Source organism: Lissotriton vulgaris, chromosome 2_1, assembly GCF_964263255.1.
Source record: "Lissotriton vulgaris chromosome 2_1, aLisVul1.2, whole genome shotgun sequence".
In the NCBI taxonomy this organism is placed as follows: Eukaryota; Metazoa; Chordata; class Amphibia; order Caudata; family Salamandridae; genus Lissotriton; species Lissotriton vulgaris.
The window spans coordinates 1,847,062,116-1,847,088,210 of NC_141687.1; the positions used below are offsets into that span (position 1 = coordinate 1,847,062,116).

At 47.0% G+C, this 26,095-nt stretch overlaps 1 protein-coding gene across 1 annotated transcript in view; it reads left to right on the forward strand.

Moving 5' to 3' along the window:
• MAP2K5 (mitogen-activated protein kinase kinase 5) overlaps positions 1 to 26,095 on the forward strand; it is a 1,222,966-nt gene that overhangs the window by 1,143,306 nt on the left and 53,565 nt on the right. The window contains exon 20 of the mRNA XM_086958012.1: positions 20,875 to 20,936. Coding sequence (XP_086814138.1) covers positions 20,875 to 20,936 — 62 coding nt within the window. The remainder of the gene's footprint in view (positions 1 to 20,874; positions 20,937 to 26,095) is intronic.

The following is a 26,095-nucleotide window of genomic DNA, read 5'->3' on the forward strand; positions in this document are numbered from 1 at the left end:
TGTGCCATCATTCTATTCGTCTGCCAGTGCCCATCGTCTTATTCCCTTTCTGTAAATGTCTACCAATCTTGGATCCCTTTTTTTCTGTAAAATGAAAAAGGGCTGCAGTGTGAGTCAGTAAGGAAATACTGTTGTGATTTGCAAGGGTTCGTTTTTTAAAAAAATGTAATTATGTGCGGGTAAAATAACTGTGCTGTTAGTGTGTAAAGGAAAGGTCGTGGCCTTTGTACTAATGAGAAAACACTGGTATTTTGTGTGACCAGTACATGCGTACAAAAAGGAAAGGCATTTGTGATGGTTTGTGTGTTTACAGAATAGAAAGTTTGCGTTATGTGTGGTAATGTATGCAGTTAAGTAAAGTCGTGTGTGTAGATACATTCTGATGCGAGTAGTAGTGATAGATAAAAACAAGCATTTGAAAAAACACTACGTCTCGCCTAAGCAAACGCATACTTGCCAACATTATGAAACTGCCAAGAGAGAGATCGTGCCAAAAATCTGATTAATTTATTTTCTTCATTGGCTGGCGTGGCGGCAGAGGCCATTTTAGGCAGTATATACCTAAAATAAAGTTGTGTGGGGCTTTACAAATCGAGTCTCCTGCCTGAATCAGGTCTGTTGTCACTGGCAGTGCATACTCCAGGTCAGTCAGACAAGACCATTTCTTAGTTCATGCTGGCTTGTCACCAGCAGATCATTCAGCAATCGGCTTTCCACTTTCTGCATGCAGAAATTTGAAGGCGGGAGATCAGTCTTTAAATCTGTAGTCGCCCGTCTGAATCAAGAGGGTTGGCATATATGCAAGGGCTATTGACTTTGCCAATATCTTTTAACAATATTGTACACTAAAGTGGGTGCTGTTCAGCGTGGCTAAAAGTCAGTGGGGTAAAGTAGAGTGATGTGGAGTGTCGTAATTGGAGCAGAGTGGAGTGTTATGGAGTGGCGTACAGTAGAGTTGAGTGTCATGGAGAGGAGTGTCATAGAGTAGTGTACAGTGTTCTGGTGTGTCGTGGAGGAAGTAGTGTCAAAGTGGAAGGGCATAGCGTTGAGTGCTGTAGAGTGGAGTACTGTGTCAAAGATGAATAGATTGGAGTGGCATAGACTGTCATGGAGTTCTGTAGAGCAGAGTGGAGTAGCGTAGAGGGTGTTGCATAGAGTGGAGTACAGTGTTGAGTAGAGCGGCATAGAGCAGAGTAAATTGTCAGAGTGGAGTGGTATAGAGTGAAGTGGAGTAGAGTGGAGTGTCATAGAATAGAGTGGAGTAAATTGGCACAGAGTGGCATAGAGGGAGTTGCGTAGAGTGAAGTGGTATCGTTGAATGGCATAGAGTGGAGTAGAGTGCTGCAGAGGGGAATGGCATAGAGTGGAGTAGAGTGTCAGTGGGGCAGAGATTAATCGAGTAAAGCATCATAGAGTTGAGTGTCATAAAATACAGTGGTGCAGAGTAGATTGGTTCTGAATAAAGTAGTGTTGAGTGCATTGGCGTAGAGTGCAGTGATGAGTTGCAAGCGTATAGTGCAGTGGCATAGAGTAGAAAGCGGTGCAGAGTAGATTGCAGTGGGGTAGAGTGCAACAGCGTGAAGTGGCGCAGAGCGGAGTAGAGTGGCATTGTGAAGTGGCATAGAGTGAAGTAGTGCAGGGTAGAGTGCATAGATGTAGAGTAGTGTAGAGTGCGGTGGCGTGAGCAGTGGTGTAGATTGGTGTAGAGTTGAGTGGTGCAGAGTAGAGTGCCGTGGCATAGAGTGCAGTCATGTAGAGTACGGTGTCAGAATGCAGGGTCGTAGAGTGGTGCAGAGAGGAGTGACATAGAGTAGAGTGGTTCAGAGTAGAAAAGAGTGGCGTAGAGTGCAGTGGCATAGAGTTCAATGGTGTAAAGTGAAGTAGCGCAGTGGCATAGAGTAGAATATTGTAGAGAATAGTTACAAAAAGTGCAGTGGTGCAAAGTAGTTGGCATAGGTGTAGTGGTGTAGGGTGCAATGGTTTTGAGTAAAGTGGTGTAAAGTTCATTGGCGTAGGTTGTAGTGGTTTAGAGTACAATGGCATAGGGTAGACTGCAGGGCCTAGAGGGCAGTGGTGTAGAGTGTAGTTGCATAGAGTGCAGTGGCGTGGAGTAGATTGTTTCAGAGTGGAATGGCGCAGGCTAGAGCACAGTGACATACAATAGAGTGATGTAGAGTAGCGCAGCATTGATTGCATTGTTGTGCAGTAGAGTACAGTGGCATAGAGCGCTGTGGCATAGATTAGATTGTTTCAGAATAGAGTGAAGTGGTGTAGAGTGGAGTGGTGCAGGATAGAGTGGAGTGGTATAGAGCAAGTGGCATAGAGTGCAGTGCTGCAGAGTGGAATAGCGTAGCGTGGTGTAGAGTGCAGTGGTGCATAGTAGAGTGGGGTACATTGCACTGGCATAGAGTAGAGAGGTGCAGAGTATAGAGTAGAGAGGGGTATAGTGAAGTTGTGTTGAGTGCAGTGTTATAGAGTGCAGTGGTGCACAGTAGATTAGAGTGGCTTAGAGTGCAGTAGAGTGGTGTAGAGTGCAGTGGCATAGAGTAGCGTGGTATAGAGTTCACTGGCGGAGAATGTAGTGCTTCAGGGTAGAGTGTCATAGAGTGCAGTTGTGTAGAGTGGCATAGAGTGCATTGGTGTAGTGTGATGCAGAGTAAAGTGGCTGAGTGCAATGTTGTAGAGTGCAATGGTGCACAGTAGATTGGCCTAGAGTGCAATGGCGTGGAGTTTACTGGATCTGATTAAATTGGTGTAGAGTGCAGTGGCATAGAGTATAGCGGTGTAGAATAGACTGGTGTAGTGTGGAGTAGTGCAGAGTGGAATAGAGTAGCACATACTTCTGTGGCATAGATTAGATCGTTTCAGAGTAGAGTGAAGTGGTGTGGATTGCAGTGGTATAGAGCAGAGTGTCCTAGAGTGCAGTGGTGCAGAGTAGATTTGAGTGGACTGACTGACGTAGAGCACAGTGGTGTAGAATGTAAATGCAATGCAGAGTAGAGTGGCATAGAGTTCAATGGTGGCGATAGCAGTGTTTCAGAGTATAGTGACGTAAAGTGAAGTGGCATAGAGTGGAGTGGTGCAGGGTAGAGTAGAGTGGAATAGAGTGGAGAGTGAAGCAATACAGAGTAGAGTGATGTAGAGTGCATTGGTATAGAGTAAGTGGTGCAGTGGCATTGAGTTCAATGGCGGAGAATGCACTGATGTAGATTGCGGTAAAGTGGCACAGAGTGCAGTAGCGTTGAGTGCAGTCATGCAGAGTAGTGTCAGAGTGCAGTGTCATAGAGTGGTGCAGAGAGCAGTGACGTGCGTTACAGTGATGTAGAGTAGAATACAGTGGTATAGAGTACAGTGATGTAGAGAGCAATGGTGCAGGCGGACGTAGTATGCAGTGGCATTCAGTAAAATGTGGTGTAAGTGCAGAGGTACAAAGTAGTTGGGGTAGCTACAGTGGACACAGTGCATTGGTGTTTTGAGTAAAGTGGTGTAGAGTGAATTGGCATAGAGTGCAGTGGTATAGAGTACAGTGGCATAGCGTAGAGGGCAGTGGCATAGCGTAGATTGTTTTAGAGTGGAGTGGTGCAGGTTAGAGTGCAGTGGCATAGTTTATTGGTGCAGCATTGATTGCAGTGGCTTATAGTGGAGTATACTTCAGTAGCATAGGCGCTTTACAAGACATCATTACATTCATTACATTACATTAGCATAGAGTGTTGTGGTTCAGAGTAGAGTAGTGATTAGAATGCCTATAGCCAGATGCCTGGGACATATTGTTTGGGGTCAAGGACAACACATTTTTATGTGTATTTTGTCCTACTGAGGAGTAGGCCCAACCCCCTACACCACAAACCCATTGGCTGCCAGTTTACAGTACCACATTATGGATCAGGGAAAGACATTGCTTGTATTTAAGGTAATATTTGTGTCCATGTTTTTAATGCTGTTCAAACTTGTATTTATGGTTCATTACTGCAAAGTCTTCATTATTAGGGTGAGCGCTCTAAGTAAATACAGTTAGCCCAGACTGCACAGACAGTGGTTCCAGTATAACAATGTGTACACACTTTTTCAGTGTTTAGCAATATGAGGCTATGTATAATGCTCCCAGAATGCTTCTGATTAGATGCAGATATTTGCAGAAGCTTGAAAGATTGAGGATCCTTTGCTTTCAAAATAAAATGTTCACCAAAAAAAATGCAAAAACATTTCACTAAACTACTTTAAACCTTTAGGTACCATTTCTTTGCAGCACATTTATTAAAATGTGTTGATGTATGCTAGTATTTCCCAACAATATTCATAGTGGAAAATCAGTATAACCAGTTTTAATAAGATCATGGGAAAAATAAAAATAAACACGCATTGGTAAAGCCGGTAGTATAGTGGCATAGAGTGGATTGGCGAAGCGTGTAGTGGCGTAGAATGGAGCGATGCAGAGTTCAGTGGCAAAGAGTGACATAAAGTAGAGTGGTAGAGCATGCAGTGTTGCAGAGTATACTGAAGTAGAGTACAGTGGTGTGTAGTAGAGTGGTGAGTGAATTGGTGCAGAGTAGAGTGGGCTAGAGCGCAGTAGTGCAGAGTAGAATGCAGGTTCTGTCGTCTATGACTCCCACGCCGACGTCCTCGAGCTTTAGAATTGGAAGTTGGCCACACCAATCGGACAAAGAACAACGCTTGAGGATCGTGTGGGTCGTAAGTATCATCACATGCTAATAAGCACTAAAAGAAGCCTTCTAAGCCTTGTAAAAGTCGTATGTAGAAATATACAGAGAACAGGTGTTGGCATTTGGGCTTTGGAACAGTCACAGTATCTTACATTAAAGAAGGATCAAGACAAAGAATTAAAAAGACTGAAGAATCGCATTCATTTTGTGTCAAGATTTCATCTCCACAGTAACTTACTGTACTACTGCTACATTATACAATTGTCGTGTGCTTGGGAATCTTATGTATGTTTGTGTTGCAGCCTAGGCCGCAAAAATTAGGAGAGGTGGGTGGTTCTCTCCTCCTTTTAGCAACACAGAAATACTAGTACCGGAAAAATGATTCAGTGAATATTTCCAGGGGCGCATTCCCTATGATTAATACCACTATCCTGTACTATATATATTAATGGAGCTCCTTCGCTTCAAACATGGCCAGAAGGGGTGAGAGAGTCCGCATTGTATTTCTGCAAGTTTTAAGGTCTTTGGACAGCAACAACAGGGCTCCAAACAGTGACAGCATCTTTATTTGTTCATGTTAAGTTCAGTTTATGGTAGTAAAGGTGACTTCACTGAAAGAATAACTTTTTCTTCCCACATGAAGAGGTGGGGAAATGCCCTGAACCACAGATAGATCACCAGTCTTGTGGCCTTTTACTCAGGCTACCTCGATAGCATTCATGCTCATCTGTGGTCTTCATACCTGGCATAGATCTGATAGTTAAATCTCTCTGCCGCTAACGATGACAGGGGGAAATAAAAGTTTATGCTAAGTACTGGCAAAAAAGATTGCTTAGTAAAAGATGCAGGTGTTTAACAATCACATAGTCATCAGTCCTAGCACAATCAACACCAGTCTCAGTGGGATCCAGAAGTCATGATTACGTAATGATTTTACACTGATTCTCTAGTTTAAACTAATAGTCAGCAGACTCGCTTTCTTTATTCTGCATGTATTTGCAAATAACCATGCAGCATTCTAGGCAAATCGTAAGTAGCCACATATTGTTAGTACACCTGATTTAATATCGGAACTAATGTCCGTATTGCAAGCAAAGTTTACAGCTCTTTGTATTTACTTAGTGCACTCACCCTAATAGTCAATGTTTAGCATTCATAAATCTTTTACGCCACTTTAAACCTTTTATGCATGGCAGTGCTCATCTTGCTTTAGTAACAGACACCCCTCTTTCCCACAACCATGTTATGGTACGGTAAATTGTCTGTCAAAGGGTCTGTACTTAGAAAGGTGGTGCCTACTTGTCGATTGGACCACATAAGCACGAATACTTATTACCATTGACCAGCCGCGGTCCGTGCAGGTAACAGCGGTGGGGCTGCGTTGGGGGATATCGAGGAACGATGCAGAGGGAAAATGAAATAAATAATTAATTTTCCCTCGAAATCCCCCCCAAGTGGCCCTACCGCTGTTACCTTCAAGGACCGCGGCTGCCATTGACCTTTATGTGATATATCCTGGGTGTCTGGTTTAGGTTTTCCACATTCTTGCCTCTTCCACTGAGCAGTCACATTCTCACCTGTTATTAAGAAGGCATTGGAGACTTGTGAATGTTCAATTATACAAGAGTCTAATCTAGGTAAAATCTTTTCACTGTATGTGGCAAACAGCCAACTGAGGCAATTTTGAGATTCAGTGAAGCCTTGATGGATGCCATTCAAAAAGTAAGGGAAATATTGCACTCCACTTTGGTGATGTTCTGGAATGTGTCCAGAAAAAATACGTCAACTCCTTCTGACCCAACTCTTTTTGTAATCCCATCTGACCCCAGATAGCTTAGCAGTACAAGCTTCATTGGTGAAATTTAAGGAGAATACTTTTACCTAATGTGTCTCTGGACAAATAAATCAAATCGCTAGGTGTGTTAGGCAATAGGGTTTCGGAACTCTGGAGCCTTCCTGTGAAGGCACCCAAAACTGCATTTTTCATGAAACAATTTACGTAACAAGGGAGTGCTTAGGAAGTCCAATAAATGTGAATCTAAATTTAAATTAACTCAGTACAATTTTTATTTTTTATTTTTTATTTTTATTTTAAATTATATTTTTATTGCAGAGTTATAAACCACAGGATACAATTAAACAGCCAGTACACTTGAGGGCTCCCCCCGTCCAATGATAGTTCACAGTCGTACACAGCCATTCAGCCCGCATCCCGGAGGCCGGGCGGCATATTACATCGCTCAAAAGGAACACATCACAGTGTACGTCCCATTGGGACCCTGGCGGAAGGTCGTTTTGTGTATCTGCTTTTACCCCCCCACCCACAACAACATACCCGTCAGCCATCTCCGTGATAATCAATGAAATCGCTCGTGCCGGGGCCTGCCCTAGGCTATATGGGCCTTCGCACCTGGTTCCACCCAGCCAGTCTACCCCCCACTCAATGCCCACCATCCCAATAGGTCCAAGGCCCTAACAAGCAACCCTCCAATGGCTTCCGGCCCTCCCCTAACCCCCTACAACCAACCCCCCCAAGGCCCCCCCTCCCCTGGCAACTGCTAAGGTGTGTGCTTCGCCCTATCGAATTGGATGGGTCCACTACAGCGCATAATACCATACTTCTGTGTTCGCCCCGCGGTGTCCAGCGGCTTAGTTCTCGCCTTCCTCATCCTCAACCAAAGAATCACGCAAAGCCTGTACCACTAACTCCCATGCACGCGCCGCATCCAGTGCCTTCTCATTCCCCAACTTTACTGCTTGCTTCATCCGGAGCACACTCTCGCAGTCAGACCACCGCAGCAACTCATTCTTCCATCTACGCAGTGAGGGACCTCCCCTGGACTTCCAGTGCCACGATATTTCCCTCTGTGCCAATATCAGACCCAGGTCTATGAATTTACTTGTCACCTTGGTGTGCTTAGTGTGCGGGAACCAGAGCAATAGGCACGCCGCCATGTCGAATTCTACCTCCCTGTCAGTCACTTCATTCAGGAGTTCCCCTACCTCCGCCCAATAGGTCCCCAGTTGTGGACACCCCCAAAACAAGTGGTCCATGTCCGCCCCTAGGGACGAACACCGGGGGCAACAGGCATCCGGCACCCGAAAGTACCGCTGTAGTTTCTCAGGAGTTAAATAGGCCCTATGGAGCACATAGAAGTGGACCTGCTGAAAGCGCGCGTTCCTAGTGCCCTTCCACGTGCGTCGCAGGATATGGCCCCATGCCGTATCCGGTATGGGCCGGCCAACGCTCGCCTCCCATTTAGCTTTGAGCCCGTGGAGTGGTTCCAGCCCTTCGTTCAGCATCCTATTATGGAGGCACGTCACAGCTTTGAATGTGCCAGCCGCCATTACCACATATTGGCATGCCATAGTCGTCGCGGGTTCCAAGAGCCCCTCTTTCCAGTGCTTTTGTACGGCAGCCACAACTGCCGCATGTAGGAGGAAGCCCCCCTCAGGCAGTCCGAACTGGTCCCGGAGCACCTCGAACGGTGCCAAAGCCCCATCTATGTACAAGTCGCCCACCACCTGCAACCCTGCCTCCTCCCAATCCAACAACGGGGACCAATCTCCTCCGTGCGGCAACGCCGTCAACATCCCGAGCGGGATCTCCGGGGCATAAGGCCGCGATGCCCTCGCTCTCCGAAGGCTCCTCTGCCAGCACAGCCGGAGCGTCCGCTCTTCCATGGTGAGGGCCCGTAACTCGAGCCGCTGCTGCATGATGATGTAGGACAGCACGTGGCGCTGTATTCCCCGATCCCGATCTTCCTCCGGTCCCCGGAACACCCTGGCTACGTTCTGCGTAAGGACCGGCAACTGCGCCGCTAGATAGTACAGCTCTAGGTCGGGCACGGCCATGCCCCCTTCCAACTTGGGGCGAAGTAGCGTGCTCAGGGCTATTCTGCGGCGGCCATGCCCCCATAGAAAGCCAGTTATCATCGACCGCAGTTCCCTAAACACCCCCTGGGGAATCCAGGTAGGCAGCGTACGGAAATAATAGAGGAAGCGGGGGAGCGCCATCATTTTCAACAGTGCTATCCTGCCCAGGACTGTCAGCGGGAGGGTCGACCAGAAAGACAAGCTGCCCCGCAGCGCCCGGACACAGCGGCCAATGTTACCCTCCAAAAGGTCCGCAGCCGAGTGGTAAATGCGGACACCCAAGTAGGTGATGCAAGAGGGTTCCCATACCACACCCAAATCGCTGCTAGGGGTTGGCGATCCCGCTCTCAGCGGAAACACGCAAGTCTTCGCCCAATTGACCTTAAGGCCCGACAGCCGGCCGAACTCAGTCAACAGATCCATCGCTCCAACCAATGCCCCCGAGGTGTCAGCTAGGTACAGGAGCAAGTCATCCGCATAGAGCGATATATAATGCCATAGCCCATCACTCACAATCCCCGCGTATCGGTCGCCCGACCTCGCATGGACCGCCAAGGGTTCTATCGCCAGGGCAAACAACAGAGGGGAGAGAGAGCATCCCTGTCGTGTTCCCCTGCCCACCGGTTACGCCGCAGACACCAGGCCGCCCAATCGTACTCTCGCCGTCGCCGAGGTATATAAGACCCTCGTCCACCTTCGAAACCCGTCGCCCATGCCAAACCTCTCCAGCACTCCATCCAGGAAAGGCCATTCCAAGCTATCGAAGGCCTTCTCGATGTCCAGGGACAGAACCGCCGGCACTCCCTCCCCATCCAAGATGGCGTCCATTATTCCCACCAGGCGGCGGATATTCATCGCCGTGCTCCTCGTGGGTATAAACCCGGCCTGGTCCCTGTGCACCAGGCCTGTCATATGCGGGGCCAGTCTGGTGGCTAGGATGCGGCTCAGGATCTTATAGTCCACCGTCAGCATGGATAGCGGGCGATAAGACCTCACGTCCGCGGCATCCCGGCCAGGCTTGAGGAGCGGTACTATCAAGGCCTCCCTCATGGACCCAGGCAATGCCCCCTTCTCGAAGGCTTCCGTGTACACCACCAGCAGCCTGGGCGCCAGGATGTCCACATAGTGTTGATAGAACTCGATTGGCAGTCCGTCCACCCCGGGCGTCTTGTTACGGGCCATATGTTTGATGGCCACCCGAATTTCCGTAAGCGTGATCGGGCCACCCAGTTCCCTCGCGTCTTCCTCGTCCAGGACCGGAAGCGGCCTCTCCCCAAGGTACTCCGCGATGTCCTGAACCCCCACTCCCAGCTGACTCCGGTACAGTTCCTCATAATATCCCCTGAAGCGGTCCAATACAGCTGCCTGGGAGTACACCATCTCTCCCTGCGCATTATTAATGCTGAGAATCGGGCAGCCCCTAAGTTCCGGGTTAGCTAGTCTGGCCAAGAGGGTACCCACCTTGTCCCTTTCTGCGTGTGCCCTGATAATGTACTGCCTATAGTCATAACATCTCAAACGTTCCGTCTCCGCGGCTACCACTTCCTTCGCCTCCAACAACTGGGCCTGCAGACCTGGCCTAGCCGGCCTGCGGCGCTCCAAGTCCCTCAAAGTTTCCTCCGCTTTCATTAGGTCATTCAGCACAGTCGTACGAGCATTCGAGAACCTGCCCAAACACACCCCTCTCACCACCACTTTCATTGCATCCCACTCAGTAGATCTACTCGAAGCCGTGCCTTCATTCACACCGAAATAGCTATCAATGCCTTGCCGGACCGCATCGTCAAACACAGAATCCTCTAGCGTCTCCGGCCGAAGCCGCCATGTTGGTATCACTGAGCGCTCCCTCTGCCACTGAATATGCACCAATAGGGGGTTATGATCGGATATAGTCCTAGCCAGGTACTCCGCATGGGTAATCAATGGGGCTAGGGAACCCCCGCAAAGCACCGAATCGATCCTGACATGTAGATCATGGAGAGCGGAATAGAAGGAATAGTCCCTGGTTCCCCTGTGCCTCTCCCTCCAGACATCCAGCAACCCCCATCGTTCTTGCCAGTCCTTCCTGTGCGCGGCCAGCCTGCGCACAGGAGAGTCTACTAGGGGGGGATGGGACCTATCCAGAGCAACATCCGTAATTGAGTTGAGGTCCCCCCCTAGCACTATCGGACCCGCCAGGAAAGAGGCCAAGGACCCCGAGAGGCTATCAAAGTATCGGCCTTGGTCAGTGTTCGGTGCATAAACACAACAGAAAACCACATCCCGTCCATATAACCTCCCCTCCACCGCTACAAACCTGCCATCCGGATCTACTACTTGATTCAGCACTTGAAAGGGTATCCCCACCCTCACCCAGTTCAAGACCCCCCTGGCATACGCTGAGTAAGTGGTGCCAAAGACCTGGCCCCGCCATCTTTTCTGCAAGGCAGCGCACTCTTTTTTAGTGAGATGAGTCTCCTGGAGCATAGCAATCTGAACCCCCCTGCGTACCAGGTATGCATGTACTTTGTGACGTTTCACCATAGTCCGCAGCCCCCGGACATTCCACGTTAGGCATTTCAAGTTAGGTAATGTCCCCATTCCAACTCCGTATAGTCCGAATCAAATAACAACGGTCCACGGCCCCCCCAATGCAGTTGCCCCCCCCCCAAACAGTCCCAAAACTGAAACATTCCCCAAACCCCACTCCCCAGGACAGAGCACACGAACCCAATGGCCGCCCCCATCCAAACCTTGATCCAACTTCACACACACTTACCCTGTGGTCTCCACCACAGTCGGCCTTAAGGGCCTAAGGGGGGTGAGTCGCCGCCGACCCCAGCTAGCGGAGCCCGCGTCCCGCACTTCATCCCCTCCAAAACACACAGCTCCCCTTCCCGGCAACCCGCCCCCCAGCAACAGGATATCACCCTACCATGAAGTCCCGATCTAGTCCCAGTTCTATCTCAGCCGCAGAAAACAACATCCGAAGTCTGTGGGGTCACTATCGGCCCCTTCTGGCTCTCTGCCTCCGAAAGTTCCTCTCCTGTTCTGCTGCCTTCCCCTCCCGAGTCCGTTTCGGCCCGTTCACTGTTCTGTTGCGACCCTGTAATGGCCGCCGTCGCTGCGAGTGCATCCCTCTTCTCCGCCGCCATTTGAGCCTCCCGCTTCTCCCGCTGGCGCCTGTTGCGGGATCTGATGCGTTGTGACTGCCGCACCCAGGGCTGCTTGGGTTGGTCTCGCCGACTTTGGTGCGATCTGTCCGTTCCCGCTCTATACGACTCAAGCCATTGCCAAACTTCGTCCGGAGTCTGGAAAAAGTGCGTGGAGCCATCCATAATAATCCGCAGCTTGGCCGGGTAGAGCAAGGAGTACTGGATGCCTTCCTCCCTGAGCTCCTTCTTCACAGCAAGGAACGATGCCCTGTCCTTCTGGACCGCCTGCGTATAATCCGGGAAGATCGTTACCTTGCTGTTCTCCACCTCATAAGGGCCCGACATCCTGGCCCGCTGGATGAGGAGATCTCGGTCCTTGTAGTGGAGGAGCCGCACCACCATCGGTCGGGGGGGGCGGCCAAGCCCCGGCGGGCGAGCGGGCACCCGGTGGGCTCGCTCCAGAGTGAAAAATGGAGTAAGCCCCTCCGGCGCCACCACAGTGCGAAACCAGTTCTCCATGTAGGCCACCGCATCCTCCCCCTCAATCCTTTCCGGCAGGCCTACGACCCGCACGTTGTTCCGCCTATTGCGGCCTTCAGCATCCTCCGCCCTCCGCTCCAGTGTGTCCAGTCGGGCCAAAATGTCCGTGATCCTGTGCTCCGCGGTCACCACCGATGGCTTCAGGTCCAGCAACAGTTGGTCATGATCCTTGACCCGATCCGCCAGCTTCGCGTGATCCGCGCGTAGCAGCCCCAGGCCCGTGGCTACTTGGGCAATGTCATTGTGCAATGCCTCCTTAGTGGAGGTGATCGCCTCAAGGATGGCATCCAAACGCCGGTTCAGCCGCTGTTCCTGATCAAGCTCCGGGGAGGGACTCTCACTCAGCCGAGTCGATGTCGCCAAGTCCCCCTCGCGGCTCCCGGGCATCGGCCCTCCGATCGCCGCCATGTCAGGGCGCTGCGTCACAAGTCCGGTCACCCGTGCTGCGAGTACGCCCGTGGGTCCGTGCCGGCCACCGGGCACCGGGCAGTGCTATGTCCCCGCCTACGTTCTCAGGAACAATGGCCAGGCGGACGAGCTCCGTCCCGTCCCCCCCCTTTGGCCTGCGGGGGGAAGGATGAGTCTTAGGGCGGTGGCAAACAAGGGCCCCCGATCTTCTGGGTGGATCGGGTCAGCGTCCCCTGGTCTCAGGACGTCGCGCCGCCAATCTCAGTGCGTCGGGCAGCCGGGTGCAGGGTCCCTTGCTACTTGGCGACATCCGGACTCAGGGCTGAAGTTCGGGACCGTCCGACCACCTCGCCGCCATTTTCTTCACACCCTGGGCTACACCTCGGCCGCCTCTTCTCTCGATCTCCTCGGGGCCAGCAGTCCCCCAGCGACTCTCCGATTACGCCCAGCTGTCCCCTTACACTTCAGAGGGCAGGAGCGTCGTCTCCGGGTCGCCTAGGGTCCCGAAAAACAGGAGAAATAGCGGGATTCCGCGCGGAGCTGCGAGCTCACGCCGCCATCCCGATCGGCGTCCAAGCCACGCCCCAAATTAACTCAGTACAATGTCAGTCCATATTCTTATTCCAAACATTTAAGTATGAGGTTCTTCTCATTGATTTCAATATAATGTAGGAGCCAAGCAGCTATGGGATGATATTTAAAAGCAAACTTATTTACAAAATCCAACAGCAGTCCAGCCAATGCATTTCGTCCCTAACAGAGACTTCATCGGGGATTAGCAAAATTATTGTTCTTCTCTCTCTTAGTGACACTTTTCTGGATAAAGATACCCCATAAACATGCAGGCGTAGAGTGAATGTATCCCCAGTGGAACCTGCTATATTAAGTATAAGGCGCCAAATCCCATTTACACTAATACTTATCGCCGCCAGCATTTTTATGGGATATCTTTATCGAGAAAAGCGTAACTAAAAGAGTGGAGAACAATAATTTTTCTATGAAGTCCCTGTTAGAGACGAAATGTGTTGTTAGCTCGGCTGCTGTTGCAGTTTGCTTTGAAATATCATGCTTTGGCTCCTGAATTTGAAATCTATGAGAAGAATCTCTGTGTTTGAATGATCACTACATCAAGCCAAATTTGGAATAATACTTACTTGGCTTCCCAAGCAATTTTTGTGCATTGGCTGGACCTGAAAGAAGTTGCACAATTGTAATATGAATTTGGACTGACATTGTATTGAGTTAATTTAAATACATTTGTTATTTTTTTTTGGACTTCCTAAGCACTCCTTTTTTACTTATATTTGTTCATTTGAATGTATGGTTTCAGATCAGTAGAACCAAGAGTGCGATTGTACTTATACTACTTATACTAAGGAAATAACGCCTGTGCGGCTGGGAAGAGCTAATAGTGCTCTTGTTGGATGTACACATTTTTTATGACTAGGTACACTCGCTTCATCCGAGGACCTAGTGCTTCCCGCACCCGGTTGACAGAACAAATGAGAAGTAATCCTTCAGGACGAAGTAGCAAAGAGCTCAGTTAAACAATACAAGTGAATGGTCTTGAATGTAATGGATGCAGTAGCAAGGTTCATTGGCATAAGTGCCACTCTTAGGTGAGGTTTCTATGAGGAGATCCGAATCAATTTGTCAAAATGTCTTTTGAAGGAAAGAGACTGTTTTGGGAAGAAAGAAGATCACTCAGTCAAATTTTATAGGAGCTGATTGACTGCAAGGGCTTTATCACTGATTTAGTCTGTTATATCAGACAATTTCAGCGCTACGGTCACCGATTTAATAGGCCAGGCAGCAGGTTCAGCCTCCTCCAGCAATACTCTGCCTTTATAGGGAAGAGGATCTGGAAGCGGAAGATTGCGACAATTCTAGTCCTCCTGCATTACACAGACCTCTGAGCGTGATGACCAGTTATAGTCATGGCTGTTGTCAGGGAAGAGGAACTTGGAGATGAACATATTTCCTTTTCATTCTGATGAACGCAATCAATGTCTACTTCAAAATAGAGAGAATTAACACCACAGATACATTCCGATTACAAAGAGGAGATTTACATACAATTTTGGACTTACATTTTTTAGACAACGTCCTAAAAAATTGAAATTAAAGTTATCACTACATAATTTTGTTTCAGCAATCCAGCTATACTACTGTTGATCTCCTTAAACACTCAAAGATGCATACTTCTATATACCAGTTTCCAAAGGTAAAAGAAAATACCTGAGATTTGTAATCGGGCGTAAGATTTTTAAATTTGTGGTTCTCTCCTTTGGGCTCACTCCAGCATCCACAAAGTGGAAGTGGTAGTGACTCATCTTGGTCATAAATGGAAACCATTATCTGGACGTCTGGCTGTGCAGTCCTCTACTGATCTCTTACATCATAGTGTGCATTCCTCTCCCTTTTGCACAGCAAGTGGTTTCTGATTAACAAGGTGAAGCTGTCTGTAACACACTTTGATAGACTCCAGTTTATGGGATCAATTAAAGATGTGCTTGCATCAAGTGTTTCCACCTCCAGAAAGTGTCTACCATATTTGCCAAATGATCGCCGCAGTCTTTCAACAAACCAAATCTAAACAGCCAGATCACTTCTGCGTCTTCTGGGACTGATAGCGACTTACATCTGGTCTCTTCCACACGCTTAAATTGGAGGCTTTTCAATGGACGCTGTCATCAGTCTAATCATTTCATTTGACAGAAGGTGGTACTGATCTTATGTCATCCATGCTTCAGTGGTAGTATGAACATGCTGGAAGCGGAGCTTTTCAGAGTGGGATCGATTCAGGTTTTCAGGGCTGGGGTGCATGATAAGCCATGCCTTGTTTCCCTCTCACTCGAGGATTTTTCACATGAACCACCTAGATCCAAAAGTGGTGTAACATGCATTGAGACCTTTCCTTCTGTAGTTACAAGGAAGATAAGTTGGATTTTTGATTGAGAACTACTCTATGATATACCACTTAACGAAGAAGTAGCATCTAACCCCTTTGTGAAGAAGCAATGATCATGTAAAGCTGGTTGATAGACAAAGCAATTAGTCTATCAACAGCATATTTGCTTTTTTACCCAGATCTACATGATCTCTTTCACAGTGTTAAACCGTTTGTCACAACACAGGGATGGCAGCTTCACATACTCAAGCTGGAGGACTGATTTAGGTCTTGGTGGGACTACCACCATGGCTGGGGTTCCAAGTACACCGTCTGACGGCAGTCCGCCTGCCACATTTAAATATTGCTGCAATAGACAGGAGACCGCTGCAGCGGCGGACTTCTCTGTTGTCTAAAAGTACTCAGTCATGCCTGCAGGATGGCCCCAAGCCAATTTAAATGTTCCGTTCCGTTGTGTTAGTGGTGTCCTGGCGGCGGAGTCCTGACCGAATGATTCCATGGTGGTGTGGAAACAGTTAAGTACTACTATTTGCATCTCAATACACATATATGTTGTGAATCTGTCAAAATGTACATGTAGGTAATGTGTACTGCCCATTTTCTTTACATATAGCATTGCACGCCAATACCATACGCACACTAATGAATGTATATCCACACCCAACACAAAGGCCTACCTTAGATTCCGGCGACAACGGGGTAGCTGAGCGCTGCGCGTCAAGTAGTAGCAGTTAACCTCATCACTGCGGCGCGAATTCCTCCGCAGTGCTGAACATTCCGATTTTGGGCGTGGTCTTGACGGCTCCCGGCTGTCATCAGCACACGCCCACCGTGACTCATAACGGCCGGGAGCCGTCATGAGCATCGAAGAGGTTAAGAAAGGACCCGGACTGTGGCTGTTAACGCGGAGTCCGTGGCAGCTGGAGAAGGATTCGGGCGGAGGCGGCAGGACTGTGGCGGTCTTCCCTCCAGTGACCATCCAACATCTAAATCGAGTGGGCAGGAAGGTTGCTGAAAAAGCGACGGCGGGACCAGTCGTGCCAAAATTTCAATCAGGCCCTTAGTGCTTGAATATTGAGATACTGTTCCTATCTACTCATGAGTTTCCATCACAGGTGATGGTGGTCCTTCTAACAGCCAGAAGACCATCGAGGAGGGTAGTCTATTCTTGCCGATGGTCAGTGTCTGCAACATCTCTGCCAAAGTAAGGCACTAGAACTAGTTCAGGTGGTGTAGATACATATCCTACAATTTGCATTGTACACCTCTGCTATTCTACAATGTACACCAAGCTCTACATTGGTGGTCTTCCATGATTATGGCCCGAAGACTTAACTGTTACATCCAGAGAAGGACTCTTCATTCCTCTTAAGTTTTTCTTGTTGCAAGGTCCTAAAATTCATAAAGTTAGACTGTGTGGATGCAGCTTCTTAGTGTTTGCTTGCATGTTACAGAACAATCTCCACTAACATTTTCAATTTTTTCCAATTATCTTTCCTTTAGAAAGAAACAAAAAACTTTTTTTGTTTTAACCATCCGTTTCTTTATTCAATACAGTTTTTTACTTCAGCACCAGGAAGTCTAATGTTGGCATGTGGTAAATACAGTTTAACAAGACATAACCATTTGCAGTTTTTCTTCCAGAGAAAGGACTCATTTTAGGGACAATGAAATATTCAATTTCTTATTGCATTTTCTCATCTGAACAACCTGTAGCAGGTAGATTCTTAGAGGGTCTTCGGAACACGATTCGGACCTTAACCATGTGCTGATCTTCCGCATGGGGTTGCATGCTCCTCATATGGCATACAGCGCTGTTAATGGGAATCACTTCTGTTTGAGGGTTAGTGGCAGTCACTTCAGCAAGAAGGGTTTTGTCATCTCCACCCTTTGTGATTTAAACTAAAGTCAAAGTAATACAGAGGATCAAACCATACTTCTAACCAATGCCAGTTCCAGAGTTTTGTTTGTTAAGAGTAATTCCCTGTCACCATTCTTTCTCCTTCCTCATCCTAGAAAGGTTCTTACCTGGGCTCTAGGCTACTGCATTCACAGATTAATAATAATAATCCACATTTGTAAAGCGCAAACCATCACCCGTTAGGGTCTCTAGGTGCTGGGGGCCATCGGGAAGATTAAGCAAGCTATTGCCCAGAGTCACATGGTGCTGGCAAATATGCCGCCGGCCCCGGGGATAGAACGGTGATCCCCAGATTCCGGAGTCAGTCACCTGGCCGCGGCGCCACACCTCTCCCACTGATGATTAGCTACCTCTAGAATGGCGGCCAATCTACAAATATTGTATTATTACAAACTTTGGATGAGCAATTTAACCTTGATTGATTAGTTCCCCCAGAAGGAGATGTTAAAATAAGCAGTTGATCCCAGAAGACAGACATAGGTACACCTCCAATGTTGGAGACCTCTGCCCAACATAGCCATGCAATGATCTCATCATAATGAGATGAGATCTAATAACTACTCCATACCATCTGTAAGATATACCTTGTCACCCAATATTGGAAGTACTCGCTACCACTTAGCACTTAAGATGCACTTCCAGACTCAGATGGAGGACTCTAGCCATGGCACCTCCACACACATCACAGCCATCGTAAATTTACCCTACCACATAACTCTAAGCATAGTATGAAAGACAGTAACTCTAGTCATTCTGACGCTTCTCCCTTTCTCAATCTGCTATAAACAGTGTCAACATAGGATATCAAAAGACTATAATTTAGTCAACCCTGCAGGTCCCGAACAGTCACACAAGAAGCAATCTTTTAATGAGCTAAGTAGGCCACAAGCTAATGAAGCTGTAAAGAAACTAACACTCTCCAGGTGTCTGTCTCTTTCTGGTAAGATCCTCTTGAGGAGTGCTGGGCCCATTCCATTGAAGAGAAGGGAGACACTTTTGTTCTCCTAAGAATATTTCCAATTCAGACAATTTATCAAGCAGCTGCTGTGTGGAAATGAATGGTAGAGCATATTTGAGTAGAACAGTGCTTCACCTTTCCTTCATCTAAGGCTACTTTTACTTGATCCTCAGCCCACTTCCTTTCAGACACTCATTTAAAAAATGTCTGGGAATGAGTCCCCATTAGGACAATGTACTTTCGTTTGGTAACGTTCCTTAAGATAGACCTACTTTTATTTTTTTAGTTTCAAAGTTTTATATAGTGTGAACATGACCACCGAGGGTATCAGAGCGCTTTACAGAGTGTGCAGAAAGAGTGTACATGCGAACAAATATATTCAACATAGCGAAACGTACATAGATTTAAAATGTCTGACATTCTTGTGAGCCCAGCCGCTCGGCCATAAAACAGCATTGATAGCCCCGGAGTCAAGTGGGGAAGGCAGTCTGAGGCAGATATTTCTTCATCAAGATCCCTTTAACTTCTCTTTTGAAGAGGACAGTGGAAGGGATCACCCTGACTTCAGTCGGAAAAGAGTTCCAGATCCTTGGCGCCAGACCTGAGAATGCTCGATTGTAGGTCTTTTTTGTCTTGAATTTTTGTGGTTTGAGTAAGAGGGTGCTGGCACTTCTGGAGGCTCTTAGAGCTCCAGTTTCTGTGCGAGGTACATCAGGGTCTTGAGGTGGATGGCTTTGTGTGTCATGCATGCAATTTTCAGCTGTATTGAAGCTTCATATGGGAGCCATTTCAGGGCCAGCAGGTCCGGAGATATGTGGTTGAATTTTTTAGTGCCCGTTACTAACCTAGCTGCAGCATTAATGGTTGCCCTAAGGGGAGCCATTTCCATTCTAGGCATGCCACAGAGCAGTGCACTTCCATAGTCCAGCTTTGGGATCACCAATGCTTGCAATGCAACCTTTGGGTCATGAGCCGGGAGAAAGGGTTTGAGCCTCCTTAAGATGCTGAATTGGAAGTTCGCTCCTTTGGTAAAGGGAACTGATGTGCTTTTTCATGTTCAGACTTTTGTCTAGTATAATACCAAGCGTGGATGCCAAGCCCACAAGGTGGGGTCTGCAGTTAAAAGCAATAAGCTGATTCAACCATTGTTCAATGATCATATATTTCTTATGGGGTGATATTAGGAGGAATTCTGTTTTTAGTGCATTTAGTTTCAGGTGGTTACGTGTCAGCCAGCTTTGTGTTTCCAGCAGGACCGAGTTGAGGGACTGGTTATCCCCAGGGGAGGCGATCTTCAGGTAAAGTTGAGTATCGTCCGCATACATGTGATAGTGAATGCTGGATGATTTCACCATTTCTGTTCCATGAACAAGTTAAAGATCATGGGAGAGAATGCTGAACCTTGGGGAACCCCCAGCGTTAACGGTGCCGGATGGGACAGGGATTGGTTCACCTTGAAGCTCTGGGTTCTATTCAGGAGGACGTAGAGAACCAATCAATCACAGGCCCAGAAAACCCCATCCTATGTTCCAGGGGGTCAATTAGGTTGTGTCAGATGCTGACGAGAGGTCAAGAAGGATCAGTAGGCACGACTCATTGTGGTCCAGCATTCTCAATGCATCATCGACAATGTGCGTTAGAACCAACTCTGTGCTATGACCTGTGTGGAAACCAGATTGGCATTGGTCCAGGAGTTGGAAATGGTCGATGTGGTTGCAGAGTTGGATCTACAGTCTCCTGCTGATTTCTTGTTGCCTTCCTGTCTCCTAACGTGAAGGAGACTAGTTTACTTATGTTTTTTGGTTCTTCCATCTGCACCATTGGCTTATACTCTGTGGGGGATCCTTGAGAAAAAGGTGGCACTAACGTCACTGTTGCTTGTGACTCTGTATATGGACCTGCTGTGTTATTTACTGTAAAGCCTTGTGGATCTACGACTGGAATTTGCTTGTTGTCCCCACTGGCACCAGTGACTGAATGTGTCAGATCCAGAAGGTTCGTGTAAGGAATCTGAGGGAGACAACCTATGTATCAGAAGGAATGTTAATGACTGTATGCAACTCGTTCTTTAAAAGCAGAGCTTAGCTGTGCTACTTTCTTCAGCCCTAATTTATAAGGAAAAAAATTGAAAAAAACCATAAAGGTTGAACATTTGGCATCGGTATTTTGACTCTAAAAGCCCTCTCTGTTTTATTGACTGTTTTGAACGGCACCACCATAACAATTGTTGAACCACTGTACACTACATTATGATGCGATCTAACGTAGAGTGAAGCATGGAGTAGGAAGTGGATGTACTTGGGTTTCTGAATTATAATGTTTTACCGTACGCAGGGAACAATATGTGGCCTGTTGTTTCCACCCCTCACTGGGTTATTTTGCATTTAGATGGGTGAACTCGGATTGCTGTGTTTTCAGTGTTTCTTGCTCGGCTTCCTGACTGTTTCCTTTCTATTCCACAGGATTCGCCGGTTCTCCCAGTTGGGGAATTCTCCGAGCAGTTTCTTCACTTCATCACTCAGTGGTAAGCCTTGTGCTTGGTACAAAACTGATCCATTCCATTAGCTCGGCCTCATCTCCCTTCCCTGCTTCATTCTCTGGGGCACGACGAGGGACTTTGGGCAGATGGCAACGTAAAGCTGAAGAAATACTATAGATTCCGTAAATGTTATTTACACACGAGAGCTCAGCCTCAATGGCGAAAGCAGCTCCGTGCAGTGTTAGAAAATATTTACTCTTTGTGGAAATCGAAACCTTTATTGTCCTTTGGTATTTCACCTTGATGTCTTTGTCTTCATTCTACACTGATGAAAATAAATGTATATAAGTATTTATATAGCATGCTTAAAAATTAGTTCTATTAACGACCTACACTATATGAGAATACAAATGCAATATATACGAGAACCACTCTCCTCCACCAAGGAGAGAACCATGTAAGCCTTGCTATTCACCCCAGTCAGCAAGGATTTCTGGATGAATTTTTACTCCACTACCCAGGAGAGAGGTGGACACCATCCTACTCTCCCTTGAACAGGCACCCAGCTTATATAGGGCCCTCATCAGGGTGGATTGTAACCAAAATAAAGATAAAGTTCCTTTACTATGAGTCTTTTACTTTCAGCTCATCCATTTTTACCATTACCAACCTGTGGGCATTCTGCCACCTGCTGATGGTACTGGAAATTACTTCTGTAGCTGGTGATGTATATCTTTGTACGCCTTCAACAGATGCAGCACTTCCCCGTCCCCACATCCTCACCTTTTCCTTATTTTGCAAAAGGTACCAGCCATTGGGCTTTTTTGTAAGACGACTGGAGAGAGGGGTATGGAGTGGGGTAAGGGGTAGAAAAATGTGTTTATAATGGAAAGAGCACATGGACTAGCTGTATCTTACTCTTGTGACTTGACTTTATCACATTTTCACTCTGTTGGCAGCTTTCTCTGCAGCTGAGAATGGGAAAAAAAGATTAGAAAGGTGACAGCTGCCTACTCAAGCCTATGCAACTAGATTGTGAGGAACTTAATGGCCAAATCTTGCCTCGCTCTGGGAAGAAGTCTGGCGGGCATACTTTCATCAATATGCATGTGAAGTAACCAGGTTGTGGGGAACCTAATGGTCACATTTTACATCGCTCCATGGAGAAACTTTGAGAGCATGTGTGAGCAGAATACATGTGAAGTGCCAACGTAGCTGCACAGCATACTTTGCTGTCTTGTAGATGCTTGGAGAATACCTCCAATGCTCCTCCAGCTCTGTTGGTAAGCGCTGATTAACACCAGATGTACATAGAGAGTAACAATGGGTGAAACCTGACACTGATCTGGCAGTGGTGGCATTAGAAACCGCTTGACCAGGATTATTCTCCTTAAAGGCCACACATGCAGGCTCCCACCTCTAGTGTTAGAAGCACAAGCGTGCCTCAAAACTCGATTGTGCCATGTCTCCTCAGCTGCAGAAGCTTGAGGAAGTGAAAAGAATATACTGATAATGATCTCTTCATTCAGATGTAACTCAAACAATTCTTTTGTAATGAAAGAAGGGTGAATCCAGAGAACCACCTTTTCCTTTTTGAATGTTATGAAATGTTTCAGGTGAAAAGGCCACAATCTGGGGGTTCAAAGGGTTTCTACATCAACCTGGGTAGGTCCAGGCAGAAGCAATTCTGGAAGCAAGGACTGGATCAGGGCTGGCCTATCCCTCTTGAGGGACTTTTTGGCCTTGTAGAAGGACTACCTAGCCCTATTCCAAAAAGTTGCAGTTGATCCTGCAAATTTACACCTTCTCCCCTGTGAGATCAAGGTGATTTGAAAAAGACATTATATTGTTCTTTGAACCAGGAATGCAGGACAGAATCACAGCCATTTGCTCTTATAGTGGGTCTTGGTAGATCACATCCTGGGGAGCCACTGGTACCTCAAATATTTCAGAGCCGATAACTAGATGTTAAAATCTCAGCTTCTCAGCAACCATGTTTTCAAGCTGAATGATAGTGTACGTTTTGCAACTCTCTACCCCTCCTCCATGGACAGCGGGGCCATCCTATAGAGAAGTCAGGCATGTGCCTTCTGAAGGAATTTGAGCAGATCAAAGAACCAACCCTGCACCCTCAAAAGTCACTAGGGTCTATTATGGGTTTTCGGAGGAACCTCACTTTCACTATGGATGGGGTAACACGTAAATAATTCTGGGGTTTGCATGATGTTTTGGAAGATCTTCGGTATCCCAGGGATTGGGGTAATACATAAATAACACCTCTTTCCAGGGATCCAGACCCCCTTGTTATTTAAATTTCAACCTGATCAATCATCTTATTCAGATGAGTTCAGAATGGATCCATGGTTTACCATCTCTGCATTGAAGATGGGGCTAAAGACTTCGGGAAACTTTCTCACTAGTGTGATGAGTGGAGACTTCAGCTGATGCTGTATGCTCTGGTGTTATTGATCCCCACAATGTGGGATACCAGCAGTAACCTACCATGTGCCAAGGTTCATTACTACGATGTCATTGTCTCTGCTCAAGACCAGAGATAGGTTGGATTGGGATAAGCTGTGGCTGGCAGCTCGTCTTGAAGTTCTGTTAGATGAAGTTTCAAGGAATGCAATAAGATCTTGGCATGGGACACTATCTGCATGGAGGAAAACTGTAGGTCCAGAAACCTCTGGGACCACAAGGCTGCCACTGGACACAGTGATTAGGAAGTGATTCACTGCCTGACTGATACCAGATACTCTCTCTGGGGAAGGGAGGTTTTTCAGGAGTTCATAATCAGACATGTGAACTGAATAGCACAAATAATGTTTTGGGGCAATTTACTTAGAACCGAAGCTTGAAGAGGGTCTTGAGTGTCGGAGTTCAGATGAGAGAATTGTGTAGATATGGGAAGCTATGTACATTTTGCAGCTGGAGAAAAAGCTTTTTCGGAGGCCAGACTCTTGGTGACCCAGTGGGTGTTATTGATATCAAACAGCAGTGTTCTGCTCTGATAATGTTGTTAATGTTTGTTCCCCACAGCGAAACAAAGGTAAGTTCTGTGCTTCTCCTGGACAGGTAAATGGAGCTAAGCACTTTGACCCTTCTCTAAGCAGATTCAGTTGGTTTTTTTTGGACATCTTCCATAACACATCCTCGTGTAAGCTGCTCATGTGACCATATGCCTGGGGAGGAACTAGTTTGGATCATAGAGGTCTCAAATGGGCCGGACCCCCCCCCACCTCCAAGTTTCCTTCCAAAAATTTGGGAGGATTTTCGCTGCCACCTTTCTGAGGGAAGTACTGGTGCCGTCCTAAAAGAAGGACCCTCCTAACCTGTTGTGGATATTCCTGGAACAGATTTGTCCTGGATGGGTGTGGCTGGAGAAGGTGTAGAACACAGATCTTATTCGGCACTAAAGTGGCCCATGTATAAGGTGTTATCTTGGCCCGTTGGAAAAAATAGAGATGAACCTTCCCCCATGTAAATGTAGTACGCTTCATGAGATGCTGTAGAGAAGTGCAGCTGATCCGTGAGTAAGTCATTATGATGTCTACGCTTTTGTTGAAGTCAGGGTACCAAGATTGTTTTTTACTCTGAAGAACCTTATCTTAATTTGCCCATTTCCTGAGTAAAAGAAGTCTGCTGTCAGTGTATTGGACGGAGAAGACTTCCTTGACTTGAAAGACTTCAGCTGTAACCCTTGAATGGCACTTATCCATCGATCCAGACTTGCCCCATTGTTGGTGGCTTGATGTTATCATAGGACCAAAGAGAGCCAAAAGGAATTATACTAGCCCCAGACCTCTACCCCACGTTGTAAAGGCCTGCCAGATGTTTAAATAGTTCTCATTTCCTCCTCCCTTGTCTGGACGGGCAATTATGGATGCAGCTTTGACCCAGTCTTCAGGCTTGGGAGGCAAAGGGTCTCTGTAGTTCATACAAATTTCCCTCCATGCTACTAACACAAGATATAACAATAAACCTTTATGTGTATGACTCATCTTCTTACTTAACGTTCCATCATCCCCAAACAAAACCAGAGTCATATTTAGAGTGATTTTCTCTCTAAAAATACCACAGAGGACTTCATCGACTCCTCTCTAAAAAGCGAAGAGTCTAGGACACTCATAAAATATAGTGGAGGTCGTTGGCTTTAATTAGGTCGCACCTTGGACATTTAGGAATGGAGAGTGGAGCAAACTTGGCTATCCTAGCAGGGGTGTAATATAATGGATTAATAACAAAGAAATGATTCTTCTTGAGATTCGCCGGCTTGGCATACTTATGCAGCAGCTTCAGAGAGGGTTCATATAAATCTTCGATCTCACATTCCAGAGATACCTGATTCAATACTAGATGTTGTGGAGGGTATTCCTTCTCCTCTGCCTCTTAAGACTTCTTATACCATTTTGAAATTTCCAGGCTCTTAAGGTTAACGTCTTAAAGGGATTACTCCACCTCCCAGTCCCCATGTATTTCTCTGCTGCAAACCAAGAGATCACGTGCATGTATTTAAATCTAGAGAGGCCGTTTCCAATCCTGGCTCTTAAAACTTCCCATGGGTGGACCCCCTATGATGATACCAGCTCTGACCATATAATGATACCCGCTCTTTTTAATTGGTGTTGCCAGACTGTCCTTAAGGCATTCCGGGATCCCAGGAGATTCCCAGATTGGAGCAAACTAGGAGTACTACCCAATCCCCCATCTACTTCTGACCTTGTACCACAGGCTAAGGGCAACACCCAGTACTTTCAGGCGTACTTTTTTAAACTACCTTGGTGCCCCGAATTTATGCAAGAAGCCGTCTCCACCATCCTGCCTTATCATTTCAGCCAAAAGTGTGCCCCAAGATGACTCTTCTGGTTTCATAAGTAACATCCAGATATTTTTTAATTGAAAGGCGATACAATACCATGAGCCTGCGCCAATGTTTTTTCCAAGCCAGTCTGGCATCTTTATATGCCCAGATGAAACTTGTGGTTTTGCTCTGAATTTTGCTAATGTCCAATTTTGGAAAATTAAGTGGAATGGCATTAAAAAGGTATGTAAGTTTAGGGAGAATTACCATTTTAACTAGGTTGACCCTGCCGTAGATTGTTAAAGGGAGATTCTTCCACCTGACTAGTAGATGATCGACTTCTTTTATAGTCCTATTTAAGGTGATCTGCGGGATTTTCTCCATATTCTTGATGATTATCATA